The sequence below is a fragment of the Vombatus ursinus genome, unplaced genomic scaffold (genome assembly GCF_900497805.2).
Source record: "Vombatus ursinus unplaced genomic scaffold, bare-nosed wombat genome assembly UNPS02014801.1, whole genome shotgun sequence".
Taxonomy (NCBI): domain Eukaryota; kingdom Metazoa; phylum Chordata; class Mammalia; order Diprotodontia; family Vombatidae; genus Vombatus; species Vombatus ursinus.
Genome location: NW_020954579.1, coordinates 12,939,011 through 12,954,394, shown reverse-complemented (window position 1 = coordinate 12,954,394; position 15,384 = coordinate 12,939,011). Strand labels below are relative to the sequence as shown.

General features: G+C 42.3%; 1 protein-coding gene and 1 long non-coding RNA gene across 2 annotated transcripts in view; one reads left to right on the top strand and one right to left on the bottom strand.

Annotated features, from left to right (window-relative positions):
- The window catches only part of LOC114050864, a 59,865-nt gene that overhangs the window by 25,979 nt on the left and 18,502 nt on the right, over positions 1–15,384 (bottom strand). The gene's annotated exons all lie outside the window — the stretch shown is intronic.
- On the top strand, positions 7,649–10,940 carry LOC114050862 (somatotropin). The gene is made up of 5 exons (XM_027872890.1): positions 7,649–7,957; positions 8,671–8,828; positions 9,466–9,582; positions 10,101–10,262; positions 10,641–10,940. Exons 1-5 carry the CDS (start codon positions 7,948–7,950, stop codon positions 10,839–10,841), a joined length of 648 nt encoding a protein of 215 aa, XP_027728691.1. The 5' UTR covers positions 7,649–7,947; the 3' UTR covers positions 10,842–10,940.

Here is a 15,384-nt window from a genome sequence, read left to right as displayed (position 1 = left end):
TCTGATCAATACAATGATCCAAGACAATGTCAAAGGACTCATGAAGAAAAAAGCTGTCCATATCCAGAAAGAGAATAATAGACTCTGAGTACAGATGGAAGCATACTTTTTTTTTCACTTACTTAAATTTTCTTGCTTTTTTTTGTGCAACATGACCAATATGAAAATATATTTTGCATGACTTCACTTGTATAATTGACATCATATTGCTTGCTTTCTCAGTGGATGAGGGAGGGGTTGTAGGAAGGGAGAGAACTGAGAAATCAAAATTTTAAGAAATTAATGTTAAAATAAAATATAATTATTTTTTTCAATTTTTTTATTAATTTATTTTGATTTATCAACAATCACTTCCATATGCTTTTGAGTTTAAAATTTTTCTCTGCCTTCCTCCCCACCACCCTCCCCAAGATGGCACACAACCTGATAAAGGCTATATATATTCTTCTTATTAAACATATTTTCAGATTACTGATGTTGTAAGTAAAAATTAGAACCAATAGGAGGAACCACCAGAAAGAGCAAACAAAACTCACCAGAAGAGAAAAAAAAAGAGCAAATCGTATGCTTTAATCTGCATTCAAATTCCATAGTTCTTTCTTTGGATGTGGATAGCATTTTCCATCGTGAGGTCTTTGGAGATGTCTTAGATCTTTGTATTGCCGGGAAGGGTTAAATTTATCAATATTAGTCATCGCACAATGTGACTGTTATTGTGTACAACGTACTATTGGTTCTGCTCACTTCACTCAGCATCAGACCATACAAGTCTTTCCAGGTTTTTCTGAAGTCAGCCTGTTCATCATTTCTTATAGAACAATAGTATTCCATTACATTCATATATCACAACTTGTTCAGCCATTCCTCAATTGATGGACATCCTCTCAATTTCCAATTCTTTGCCACCACAAAAAGAGCTGCTATGAATATTTTTGTACTTGTATGTCCTTTTCCCATTTGTATGATCTCTTTGGGATATAGCCCTAGAAGTGCTATTGATGGGGTTGGGATGTAGACCCCAGAAAGGAAAAATCCTGGACTTTCCCACATGGCCAAATCTCTGGTTCCCCTGAGGCTGTAATCCCATCAACTGGCCTTTCATTGTGGACCTCCCTATGGCCCCAGGCCAATTTTCCATTCTCTCTTGGCCATTTGGTCCAGGTCCCCAGAATTCTATTACCTTATAGACTACTTGGCTACTCCTAGATCCCTCCCATAGTCTTTCTGTATATAAGGTCCATCTTGTCTCCATTAAGATGGAGATTCTTTAAATCTAGCCACTGCTCTGATTCTTAGAATCTAGCCACTGCTTAGATTCTTATAATCTAGCCAATAGTTTACTAATGTTTAGACTCCTTCAGAGTCTGCCCAATGTGACGGATGTTCTAATAAACCTCGTCTTTGGCTGAAAGAAGGCTTGGGTCGAATTTTTTCAGGCAGGACCTGCGTCTTGTGATTTTGGGGTCCCAGAACCCCCGAACCTCTAAACCCTATCACTATTGCTGGGTCAAAGGGTATGCACATTTTTATAGTCCTTTGGGCATAGCTCCAAATTGCTCTCCAAAATGGTTGGATCATTTCAAATGTAATTATTTTTAAAAAAAAATTTAAAGCAAGGAATGAAAAAAGAATGCAAGCTCCTTGAAAGCAGAGACCATTATTCTTTTGCCTAGCACAGTGCCTAGAATATAGTAGATATTTTTTAAAATGTTTTTAATAAAAAATTTTTTTATATTTACATTATATAAATATATAATTATATTATATTTATTATTTCTTTATTAATACATTTTTTAAAGATGTTTTAATAAAAATAATAGGAAGCTGAAAAGGAGGAGATAGGGAAGTGAGAGTGGGGATTGGGGAGATTCCTTCTAGCATCTTAATTTAAAAGAAGTACTCAGATCAGCCATGCTCACTCTATTCCTCTACTGCAGGCCTGCACAACATACAGCCCTCGGGCTACTTACGGCCCACCAAAGGATTTCAAATGGCCCGTGAAAAATGTAAAGGGTGTAAAAGAAAGTAAATCCATGCCCATAACTTGCCTTCTACTGGTCACTATTGTGCCCGTCATGTAACTTGGCGGGTGGGTTGCCTCTGCGCACTCTCTTTTATTTGTCACATGACCCGCAGCAACCATCATCAGTCTGTCTCTAGTCTGAGAGGAGCAAGAGTCGTATCTTTTTGTTGTTTTCAGTGGTTATTGGTGTTGAACAGGGACAAAGTGAGTGCAGCCACGCGCCAACAGAGCTAATGCCTGCTATGCAATGAGCAGCAACAACACGAGGGCTTCTTTCCCTCTTTCGCTGCACTGCCACCCTCCAAGTTACATGAGCGTCTGGCACTGTCTCCAAGGTCAGACACTCAGTTCAATATTTCTTTGTATGTGAGCAGCTGCTGTGGAGATTTTTTGGTTCTGACATTAAAGTTTTGGGGGTGATTTTGTAAAGTGGGTGATAAAAAGAAACAGAAGATCAAATCAGAACATACAGTATTTAATCTAGAGCGGATAAATAGATACTTATTTACTTACACAATAGACAAAATATTGTGCCTTGTTTGCCAAGAAGTAATAGCCGTTCCAAAGGAATACAGTCTTCGTCTCCATTTTGAATCACAACATCCTGACTTAAGCAAATTGGACACCAATGAAAAACAAATTAAAGTGTCCAAATTGTTGAAAAATCTCAGTGGGGAATGATGATTTTTCAAGAAAGTAAACTCAGAAAATGAGGTGGCTACTAAGGTTAGTTTTCTGATTTCTAAAGAAATTGCTACTGCTGGGAAGTCTTTACTAAAGGTGACTTCATAAAGAAATGTTTGCTGATTGCAGTTTCTGGATTATGTCCCAATAAAAAAAGTGTTTTTGAGACACAGCTTATCATTAAGTACCTTTACTTGAAAAGTGAGTCTCTAAAAACCTATCCGTGGCCTAAAGAAATTTAGTCTGTTTTAATTTTGGCCCCTACCTACTGCTAAGTTGTGCAGGTCTGCTCTACTGGCTCCACTCTTGACTCTCTGAACTTCTCCACCATGCCGTAACTTGGGTACCTTTGTCTCCACATACCCCCATGAGCCACCCCGTACCTCCCTCCACCTTTTCAGCACCCTTATATGTTTTGTCTTCCTTCATTTGAATATAAGCTCCTTGAGAGTAGGAATCATCTTTCTTTTTGTTTGCATTGATATTCCCAGCACTCAGCACAATAGCTGGCACATAGTAAGCACTTAATAAACGCTTACTGCCTTGGCTTGTTAATAGTATTAATCTCTGGGGGCAGCTAGGTGGCACAGTAGATAGAGCTCCAGCCTTGGAGTTAGGACGACTTAAGTTCAAATCTGACCTCAGACACTTGACACTTACTAGCTGTGTGACCCTGGGCAAGTCACTTAACCCCAATTGCCTCATCAAAAAATAAATAAATGAATAAATGAATAAATAAATAAATAAATAAAGGCAAAAATTAAAAAATTGTTTTAATCTCTAAAGATGCCAGTACAATGTGCTGGTGTTTAACCAGGCAAACTGAATAGAAGAAGACACAATCTTTTTTATGCCTGGAAACACCGGGTACAGTGGTGGTTTCTAGAACTCAGGTACTTTATAATGGACTAGCAAAGTTTCAACCACGGATAGAGCCGCTAAAATGGTCAGAAGGATAGGAATCTGTTGAGCGGGGGGAGGAAAGGAAGAATGGGCATATCTAACAACTGAGTTCCAATCTCACCTCTCATTCTTACTACTTGTGTGAACTTAGGCAAGCCCCAATCTCCCTGGGTCTCAGTTTCCTCATCTGTAAAATGAGAGGGGGCGGGGAGAGTATGTGTGCACTTGGTGATGTCTGAGGTCCCGTCTAGTTCTAAATCTAATCCTATGACCCGTATGAGGATGGACTGAAATCTATGAAAACGTGAAAGAGTTCGTTCACCCAATCTGATCATGCTAGAACGAAGGGGGCCACTTAGAGTTTGAAAGAGATTAGAGTCAACGAAAGAGAGCCAACCCTACCCAGAAGGTTCATTCCCCCCAAAGTGGTCAAGAATGAAAATATAAACAACTTCAAGAGATGTTGAAATAAATTAATGGACGATGGGATAGTGCCAAGAAAAACAGGACGTTCTGAGGTAGACATCAGAGAGGATAACCAGGATCGTAACGTCTAGAGCCAGAATCCTGGTCTTGACAGACCATGGGTCTGACCTAGGCTATCAATTCCAATGTTCTTAAGAACTTTGATTGGCTGTTTTCCACACATGGGTCATAAGAGTGGATGGCTCAGTATGATCCCACCCCAACCATTAGCAGCTGAGGGTAAGGAGGAAATGAACTCACAAATCTATTCAAAATGTTCCTGTGTATAGGAGGACCAAATAGTCAAACATCTGCTCTGGGTACTATTCCAAAGCAGCAATCCCTTTTTCCTCTTTCAGTTCTTTCACTCTTGGTTCTGGCCAGTTGTCTGAACACAGTCTAGACCTCTAGGTTTCCTGGGTCATCTCCCTGATCTGTGACCCTGAAAGGAGCATCTGTCCTTCCTGTCTCTTCCTGGTTCCAAGATCTGTTGCCAGCAACACCTCATCCTTGGGTTTAACCTAATTGCCTTCCTCAGAAATCTGCTAGTCCAAAATCTCATCCATAGCTTCTCCTCCTCTTCCCCCCAGCTCTCCCCTTCCTTCCTATACCACACCTTCTACAACTCATATTCTATCTGTAGGGTTTTTTTTATTTTAAATTTTATTTTTAATTAATGAAATAAAAAGGCATTTGCATAATATGGTAGAATAATAAAAAAGATGATTGCACATGTAATGGCAAATCTATTATATACAACTTGCTATTCCTTTTAAATATATAATAAATTTATCATGTAATTTTTTTCCTTTTTTTTCTTCCCTCTCCCTCAAGCCATACCACTAGGTCTATTTCTGAAGATGATTAGGGAAAAAGGAAAAGAACCTATATGCTCTATATGTAGTTTTAAAGCAGATATGTTCAAAAACTCTCCTCAGGAAGCCTAGGAAGATTTTCCCCAAAATCCCTACTCTATACCCCCACCCAAAAAGACAGACCAACTAAACCCCCCCCCCAGGTCCCAGGCCTAAACCAAAAACCCCTTTTGTGACTGGTGCTCTGTCAAGTCCTCTCTATCCTTCACCAAATGGTACAGTCAGAAGTGGAGCATGAGGCATAGGGAGCTATGTGGGGCATAGGGACCCTCCCACCACCACTTCTTGACTGTTTCCTTCACTTTGGTGGAGCTGGGAAGAACCCTAAGGAGGCCTTCTAAGAAAGTCTCTTTTCCCTCACTCCACAAAACTCAGACTCATTGAAAGATTCTATGTTCCAGGGAACTTTGGGAAGGAACCCTGTCCCTCACCCCACCAAGTATTAATATCTTTCAAAGAGCCAGTTCCTTCCATGGCCCCCTCTTGTTTTCCCATTGATGGAGGATGTATGGATCAATGTCTCTTTTTGCTCCCTGAGACCAGAGCCAGAGCACCTGAAGCTCTAACATAAAAAATCAGGCAGCCATGTGCTAGACTTGTAGTAGACTTGTAGAGACCCTGGTTCAAATCTTATCTTTGAGACTTACTGTGTGATGTTGGACAGGTCATTTAATTTCTGAGCCTCAATTTCCTCATCTGTAAAATGGGGATACTAAATCTATGTAGATCCTGTCTCACCCAGTTAGGTGAAGTTTAAATGAGATAATGTTTGCAAAGTGCTTTGAAAACCTTAAAGTACTATATAAATGGTAAAATACCGCCATCACCATCATCTTTATCACCACCACCACCATCATCATCACCATCATCAAGTTTCAAGTATTGATTCTGTGTGAGTCAACTCTCTAACACCAAAAATTTTAGAGCAAGTGCTGATTTGATCAACAGTTAAGGCAGTGGCATGAATAGAGCATCTGGCCTGGAGTCAGGAAGACCTGAGTTCAAATCTGGCCTCAGATACTTACTAGCTGTGTGACCCTAGGCAAGTCACTGCCTCAGTTTTCTCATCTATAAAATGAGCTGGAGAAGGAAATGATAAATCACTCTAGTGTCTTTGCCAAGAAAACCCCAGATAGGGTCACAAAAAGTCAGATACAACCAAAATAATTGAACAACAGCTGATTTGATCTGCATTGATAAAAGGAGTTTATTCATCAGAAGTTCACTATAGGGGCAGCTAGGTGGTGCAGTGGATAGAGCACCAGCCCTGAAGTCAGGAGGATCTGAATTCAAATCTAATCTCAGATACTTGACTAGTTACTAGCTGTGTGACCCTAGGCAAGTCACTTAAACCCATTGCCTAGCCAAAAAAAAAAAAAAAAAGTTCACTATACCAATGAAATCACAAGTTGTTTCCAATAAAAAGTTTTATATTTATATATATTTATATAAGCTTTTATTTTGTATTTCCCCCAATATTCCTCTCCAGTCCACTCACAAAAGAGCCAACCTATACAGCAAATAACAGCAAATTCCCCCACCACTCAGATAAGGTATACAGGACTGTCCTTGCCTCTTTTTATACCCTCCTTCCACTGAGTTGCTCTTCTGTGCCTTCTTATCTGCAAAAATAGGGGACTGAAATAGTGGGTCTTTAGGGTCCCTTCCAGCTCTGACATTCTGTGGTTTTCTCTCTAAGGATATTCTTTATTTTCATATAAATCTGGCTTCTCCTTGATAAAATGGGAGTAGAGAAGATACTCCATAAGATTTGCCCAAGTCTTCTGGGCAACCTTCCTGCTTCACTGGTTTCAGCAAGAAAACTGACCTCTCTTCCACAACACCTCTCCCCTCCCTCAAAGTTGAATTAGGCCTGAGATAGCACTAGAAATCTTACCCTCAAACACAGAGATGCTATCTACTTTCTTTCTTTCTAGAAGAAGGAGGAAGATTTACCTCTCCCTTTACCTCTCTCAGTCTTTAAGATGCACAGCAAGACTCGGGCTTCCAAACCAAGGGTCCTTAAAGCCCATAGGGACCATATGGCCCAGACAAAAAAGGTTCTTTGAGGTAGTGCTCTCTAGTGTACCATATGCAGCAGCCCCAAAGCTCAAGGAAGGCATTAGGGCCTGATTGGGGAAGATGTAGGGAGCAGAGAGCAGAGAAGAACCTGGCTTCCTTCCTTGAATAACCCTCTGATGACTGATGGTCAATATAGACCCATTCTCTGGACTGGAAGAGAGAAGTAGAGTGTGAGTAAAAAGTGTTCAGAAGTACTTATGTTAAGGGATTATCCCAACTTTTTCTCCAAATAGTCAAGATTTGGGGCTAGGATGGGACTCTAACCTACAACCCTATGATATTAGAGCATTGAAGGACATAGACCACTGCTGCTGCCCACCACCACCACCAAAAAAAAGGACAAAGATGGAATGTTTTCATCATGGTACCCACTAAACATATTCATTTCTTTTCCAGATAAATGCTGAGAATTGGCTATAGGGGTGGCCCCCTCTTCATTTCACGCCCCCCGCCCAATTCCTTTAGCCCTGAATCTCTTCTATCTGCTTCTCTGCCCGGGTATTTTCTTTGCATTTGTCCAAATACTCAGGATGCAGGGAGAACACAGAGTCCTCAGGCTAAGGCAGGTGGGGCAGACACAGACTCAACGTTCATGTGTGAAGGGAAGTGGGAGGGGGGAAAGCAGGTGAGAAGGCTCTAAAGGTTGGGTACAGAGGGGGGGAGAATGACACCCCAGAAAGGGATGAAGAAGCTATGAAACAGCATCTGAGTGGGAGGAGAATTCAGCATTTCTGCCTTTAAATTATCCATCAGTTCAGCCCCCAGTGGTACTAAGCAATGCATAATGGAGGAGCAAGGTGGGGGAGACAAGGGGGGACTAGGGTATAAGGAGGTGCTGGAGGGGAGCAGTTCCAGAGACCTAGGACTCAGCCACCTACGTCGACCAGGATCCTGAGACCAGCTTGTCCAGTGGAGATGGCTCCAGGTACTCTACCCAGATATCTCAAAGACCAGCACCCATTCCTCTGCCCCCTTCCTTCCCTCTTGGACCAATAGTTTTTATACCCTCTCTGTCAGAAATCTTTCCTTATTTTTAGCATCTATTCCACCAGTTTCATCCCTTTCACCCTTATTCTAACCTTTTTGGGGAAAGAGAACAACAGGTCCTCATCCTCTTTCTATGCCCAAAGACAACAGAGAATCTTAACTAGTTCCCAAATGGGCTGTGAGAAGGAAGGGAAACCTGGAGAAGGGACCTGGGAGGGCTGAGACAGAAGGAAGACCCCTAGGGACAGCCTTTTAGGGGGTTTCCCAGGAAGCAGAGATAGGAATAATGATGTAAACTGAGGGACAAATAAAGCCTTGGTTGTGGGCATCTGATTACAGATGAAAATTTCTTTTGAGTCTTTTCTTGGTTCAGAAGTTTAACAACATTTAAAACACTTCCTGTCCCCAGAGGAGAAGCTAAGTACCTGGGATGAGCATTAAGTGCCAGAATTTAGACCATCAAATGCCAAAATTGGAGGTCAGGAATGGGGAATCATGGGAAAATGGAAACTAAGGGTCCAGAGATGGGGGCTGGGTGCCAAGTTCATCATCCAGGTACCATTAGCAGGAAAGAGAAGGTTCTTATGGGATCAGGACAGGCACCATTGAAGCTAGTGATAGGATAGAGAAACTCATTCTTTCTTTTTCCAGGTACTCGAGTCTCTGTGTTGCTTCTCGTAACTTTCACCTTGCTGGGGCCGCAGAGTGCCGGTGCTTTCCCGGCCATGCCTCTGTCCAGCCTCTTTGCCAATGCTGTGCTTCGTGCTCAGCATCTGCACCAGCTGGTTGCTGACACATACAAGGAGTTTGTGAGTCCATGAGAGATGGGGACTTGGGTAAAGGGAGGTTGGAGCAGAGCAAAGACATGGTGGTGCAGAGGGATCTGTACAAACTTTAATTCAATGCGAGAGGAAATCAGAAGCTACTACAGTCCTGTAAGCAGTTTTCCTTGAAGATGATTCATAGTGCAATAGATTGAACGGAAGAGAGAACACCAAAGTCAGAGAGGACAGGCAGGAGGCTATGTCAATAGCCCAAGTGTGTAGGAGTAAGGACCTGGGCTAAGATGGTGGTAGCAGGAATGTAGTAGAAATCATTCAGGAAGAACTGGAAAGACTTGGTGGTCACTGAATGGATGGGTGAAGAGATGAAAGAAAAGTATCAAAAATGGCTGCAAAGTGGTGAGCCAGGGGTCCTGTTGATAGTATTGGGGAGCTGAGAAGGGGAGTCAGATAAATTCAATTTGGACATTCACATGGAAAAAAAGTATAGGCAACTGGGCATAAGTACTGAGGGGGATTCAAAATGGTGGAGTGATCAGAGTCAGGAGGAGGTGGAGAGGAGACAGAGATGGGAACTGAAAAGTGTTTCTTAGAAGAGGTGCATTGTATCTGGCCCCAGTCCTGGCTTTGGCCACTCACTACTTTTGTTTGGCTATTTACACAGGAGCGTACATACATTCCAGAGGCACAGAGACATTCCATCCAGAGTACCCAGACAGCTTTCTGCTTCTCTGAGACCATTCCAGCTCCCACTGGCAAGGATGAGGCCCAGCAGAGATCTGTGAGCGACTCCCCCTTCCCACTCCCACCCCCAGCCCCTTGTCTCTCTCTAGGTGAAACAAAGAAAGAACCCAAGGAGTCGGTCCCCCTGAAGCTGAGTACTGCCAATTCCCCAAGAAGTCTGAGCAGTTTCCTCCTTCCTCTCTTCCCTTCACCTTCAAAATTAGAGTTGTTTCTCTAGCTCTCTCACTGCAAATCAAGAAGACTCAGGGCCCTGGATATTAGAACAACTGCCCAGGGCAAGAGCAGGTACCCAGGGCAGATTAATTTAGTACTTTGTGCATAGCAGGATCTTAATTTTTTTAATTTATTTTTATTCTGAATGTATAAGATACCAATTAAAATGGGAAGAACAGGAAAAAAAATAGAAGAAGACTGCAGGTGAAGCTTTTAGTCTTTAGAATCAGCCCTTAATAAATGGGTCTTGAATAGAATTAACCCTTTCCTGGTTCTAGAGTTCCCTTTTAATGTTCTCGCTCACAGTTTTCCCGCCTTTCCTCCCTTCTCCTCCATCCGCAGGATGTGGAATTGCTTCGTTTTTCCCTTCTCCTTATCCAATCTTGGCTGAGCCCTGTGCAGTTCCTCAGCAGGGTCTTCACCAACAGCCTGGTCTTCGGCACCTCAGACCGGGTCTATGAGAAGCTGAGGGACCTGGAAGAAGGGATCCAGGCTCTCATGCAGGTAAGGTTGGAGAGCTCCTGACATACTCCAGGACCCAAGCGTCACTCCTGTGCACTAAGCTACTTCCAGTAGCCCCTACCTTGGGTGTAGGATCTCTTCTAACTTAATCATGGCTGGTGGGGAGAAGCGGGGAAGAAGGAGAGATTAAGAGGGGATAAGGGAAGTAGGAGGGCTGCCACTCCTTTCTTTCAGAAGACCCTGAATCCAAGGCCTTTTTTGATGGCTAAAGAAACCATTCTCTTTCTTTACTTTTCTCATTTGAGCCAGTGATCCTATTTTCTTTTTATTTTCTTGATTTCAAGCCCAGGTGGGAGTGAAGAGGGAATAGATGAGATGGAAAAGGTTCCCCTTAACACCCCTCTTCCCCTCTCTTTTAAGGAGCTGGAGGATGGCAGCTCAAGGGGCGGCCTGGTCCTCAAGACCACCTATGACAAATTCGACACCAACCTACGCAGTGATGAGGCACTGCTCAAGAATTATGGGCTGCTCTCCTGCTTCAAGAAGGACCTGCACAAAGCCGAGACCTACCTCCGGGTCATGAAGTGCCGCCGTTTTGTGGAGAGCAGCTGTGCCTTCTGATGGCCCTTGGCTGCATCCCCACTCATGGCACTGCTCCTTCTTGGAGGATGACAGGGCCACCTCCACCTAACATGCCTTTCCACTGAGAAAATAAAATTGCATAAACCTAACTGCATTTTGTTGCATCATTGGGGTGGGGTGGGGTGGGGATGGTGGTAGTTAAGTGGAAGTGATCTAAGGGCCCCCTTGTGTCTAAGGCAGAGTATACCCCAGATTCTCTAGCTTCTGAAGTGATCCAAAGTCTGGGTGACCTATTTGGGGACTCAGGAAAAAGTTCTTTAATCCTCTCCCGCTCTCCCCATTTCTGCCATATCTTTCTCCCAACACCATTCTCCTAACCCTATTTCCTATGTGGCCTAAGTCCCATTTACCCAATCAGCCATAGGCCTAGAGAATCCCACCCCACAACCCAGTCATCTTCATTCCTGAGGTCCTCAGACCAGGGGCAAGGGAGAGAAAAGAACAGAAGATAAAGAAAAAGAGACCAGAAGTTGACAAAACCATGAACTCCCACAAGAGCAGGGTAGTGATATATACCTATGATGTTATGCGTGAGAACAAAACATTCTAGGAATAGTGATCACAGGCTTTCCTTTGGAGGGAAGAATTTGAAGGGAAAAATTAAGCAAGAACTCAACTTGGCCCAAAACAATCACCTCAGAATAGGGTCTGTGATTTTCTCTGTGTAAAGACTTCCCAATGCTGAAACTCACTCCACGAATGTGTATCAGCAGCTGTTCTGTACCTTATGGTTTTAGAGAATTACCATGGACATTGAGGAGGTTTCGTAGATTTAAAACTAGAAGGGACCTCAAAAGTCATTTAGTCCAAATCACCTTCCTCCATTTTACAGATGGGGAACTGAAGGTCACAGAAGTTACATGATTTGCCTAAAGTCACACGTTAGGCAAAAGATAGGAGAGATAGGACTTGAGCCCAGCTGTTCTAATTCCAAATCCAATGCTCTTTACCACCATACCACACTACCTCAGTAGGTTATGTGACTTGTCCACAATCTAGTACGTGTCAGAGACTAGACTTGAACCCAGGACTTCCTCCCTCCAAGGTTAAATCTCTATCTACCTACCCCATGCTGCCAGAATAGGACATGGACAAGTGAATTGGGGTGGCCCATAACTAGAACTTGTGTTTGGGGCCAGAGTCAAGGCAGGAACAGGGCATGAGGTTGACTCTGAGACCGAAGAGGTAGACTCAGCTTTGATTCTTTGCATGCACTGTGGAGAGTTCTGGGTTTTCTTTCACGCTTCCTGATAGAGTAGACCCAGCTGAAAAATTAGGAGCAAGTAGGAGAAGAAGAATCCTATTTTCTCATTCATTTATCTCAGAGATGCTTTTTTGTCATTTCTTATTGAATTTAAAAGGACAATGATCAACTCTAAATAGTCCCCAGCACCTCTGTCAAATAGTTAGTGGTCTATAAGTCAATACTTACATGCACTGGAAAACTACATTTTTTAAACTCTGACTTGGCCCCAGAGAAGAGATGAGAAAATGGATTACTTTTCTCCCATCCTTAAAAAGGTGGGAAACTATTGGTCTGGAATATTGCATACGCTATCAAATTGGGCTGATGGGCTTGCTTTGTTTTGCTGAAATTATTTTTCTTTCTTTTTTTTTAGTGTTACAAGAGATGGTTTGCTGGGTATGGGGAGGAAAGAAAGACATATTCAGACACGAAGGTGATATAAATGTAGTACGGAGTTTTATGGGAGCACTTCCCTTGGAACTGGATATTCAAAGACCCACATCGCCCACTCCAGTCCCAGGTCATTGACAGAATATTTCAGATGTGATCTGACCAAAGAGGAATGTAGTGACATTGTTGTCTACCTCATTCCAGAAACTATGCCTCTATTAATTCAGCTTTGGATTAATTTTAATTAATTAATTAGGATTAATTCAACTTTTTTGACTGTTTTGTTTACCTGTGCCTTTGATCCCATTTTCTCCCATCTCCTCAGGAAGATTCCCCCCTGCAATCAACTCCTCTCTTTTTAATCTCCAACCTCTCCCTATTTATAGGCTCATTCTCTGTTGCCTACATACAAGACCAGATCTCCCTCATCCTTTAAAAAAAATCTAACTCTTCACTCGACCTTTCAACCTATCATCTCTCCCTCTTTTCACAGCAGAACTCTTAAGGGGGAAAAAAAGTTATCTGTACTCTTACACTGTATTCTGGCTCACCTCTCATTTCTCAGCCCTTCGCAACTTGGCTTCTAACCTCATTACAAGTGAAAGTGCTCTTTTCAAAGTTTTCTCTGATTTCTTAATTTCCAAATCCTATGTGGGGCAGTTAGGTGGCGCAGTGGATAGAGCACCGGCTCTGGATTCAGGAGGACCTGAGTTCAAATCCAGCCTCAGACACGTAATAACATTTACTATTTTCCTATAGGGCAGGATAGATTTCTGTACCCCATTTCCTGTATTTCTTATTTCTCAGTTGCATGTGAAAATATTTTTTTAAACATGTGTTTTTAAAATTTTGGGTTCCCTCTCCTAACACCTACTAGCTGTGTCACTTAACCCCATTGCCTAGCCAAAAAAAAAAACAAGAACAAAAACAAATCCTATAGCATTTCCTGAATTCTCATCCTTCTTGTCCTCTTCATAGCATAAGCCACTGTTGATCACTCTCTATTCCTAGATACTCTCTCCTCTGTGGGTTCTCATGACACTGTTCACTTGGTTTACTTCTTACCTTTTTTATTTTTTTTTTTTGGTGGGGAGTGGGGGGAGGCAATCAGAATTAAATGACTTATCCAGCATCACACAGCTAGTAAGTGTCTGAGGACAGACTTGAACTCAGCTATTCCTGATTCCAGGGCCAGTGCTCTATCCACTGTGCCACTTAGCTGCCCCTCTCCTAACTTTCTTTTTTAAATTTTTAAAAAAAATTTTAATTTTGTTATATTTCTACTTTTTAAAATTTATTTATTTTTAGTTTTCAACATTTACTTCCACAAGATTTTGAGTTCTAAACTTTCACCTCATTTTGCCCCTCCCTCCACCCCAAGGTGGCATGCATTCTGAATATCCCTTCCCCTAGTCTGCCCTCCCTTCTATCTCTCCCTCCCTTCTCGTTTCCCCTTCCCCTTCTATTTTCCTGTAGGGCAGGATAGATTTCTGTACTCCATTTCCTGTATTTCTTATTTCCCAATTGCATGTGAAAACATTTTTTTTAAACATGTGTTTTTAAAACTTTGGGTTCCCTCTCCTAACTTTCTTACAATTCCTTCACAGACTCCTTTGCTAGATCATCATACAAGTCTTGTCCTATATGGTGGATGTACTCCAAAGATCTATCATGGGCCTTCTCTCTTCTCTCTTAACCCTTTATCTCTGTGATCTCATCAGTTCTTATGGGTACAAGTATCATCTCTGTGCAGATAAACTTCAAGATCTATACATCCTTCTCTAGTTTCTCTCCTCAGCTCTGGTCTCAAATTGCCAACAGTCTTGCTGGATATTTCTGTCCTATGGGTATCTCAGGCTCATCATCTGCAAAACAAAATTCATTGCCTTTCTCCACCAAACTTACCCTTTTCTGAATTTCCCTATTTCTATCAATGGAACTGCCATTCTTCTAGTCACCCAGGTTCACTCAACTCTTCACTCTCCCTCACCTTCTGTATCCAATCAATTACCAAATCTTATCAATTCTACATCCACAGCTTCTCTTGAGTCCGACCCTTTCTCCATTCATATGCTCACCACCCTAGTTCAGACCCTCATCACCTCGCATCTGGGCTGCTGCAATAGACTCCTGGTTGGTTTCCTTGGGTCAAGTCTCTTACCTCTTCAATCTATCCTTCACATAACTGCCAGATTGACATAGCTAAGGCATGGGGGGGAACCATGTCACTCTCTTGGTCAAAAGGCTTCAGTGACTCCCTATTACTTCTCCATTGTTTGGCATTTAAAGTTCTTCACAACCTGGTTCTACAATACCTTTTCAAGCCTGTTATACATTTTCCCACTATTATACATTTTACTTTCAGCCCAACTGGGGCTGGCTTATTATTCCTCATTCACACCATTCCATTTCCAACTTTTTGTCCAGTATATGCTTGTCATCCATGCTGGGAATGTAGCCCCCGCCCCAATCCCAACTTCACCTCTTAGAATTCCTAGTTTTCTCCAAAGCTTGGGTCCAGTCCTAGATGAGGTTTTTCCTGATTCCACCAGCTGATAGTGCCTCACCATACACCCCTCTAAAGTACCTTGTCTCACTATCAGATGGCACTGGCAAACAAGGCAAATGGAAGTGTTAATCATATCAGGTGCACTCTTCCCCTCCCTAGGCATAGATAGAACTTCTCAAGTCATTCCCGCCCCCTCTGTGATGTGGTTTTCCTTTCTGTCCTCAGCTGGGTTGTACTAGCTCATATACATATAGGAAATCAATGTAGTAGCAAATTTGGTTTCATATTCTTTTATACAAATCTAACATATTTCCCCCACTTTGCTTTAATTCAATAACGACTCCAAACTCCCGACCTAGCTCAGTTAGGCAAGATTT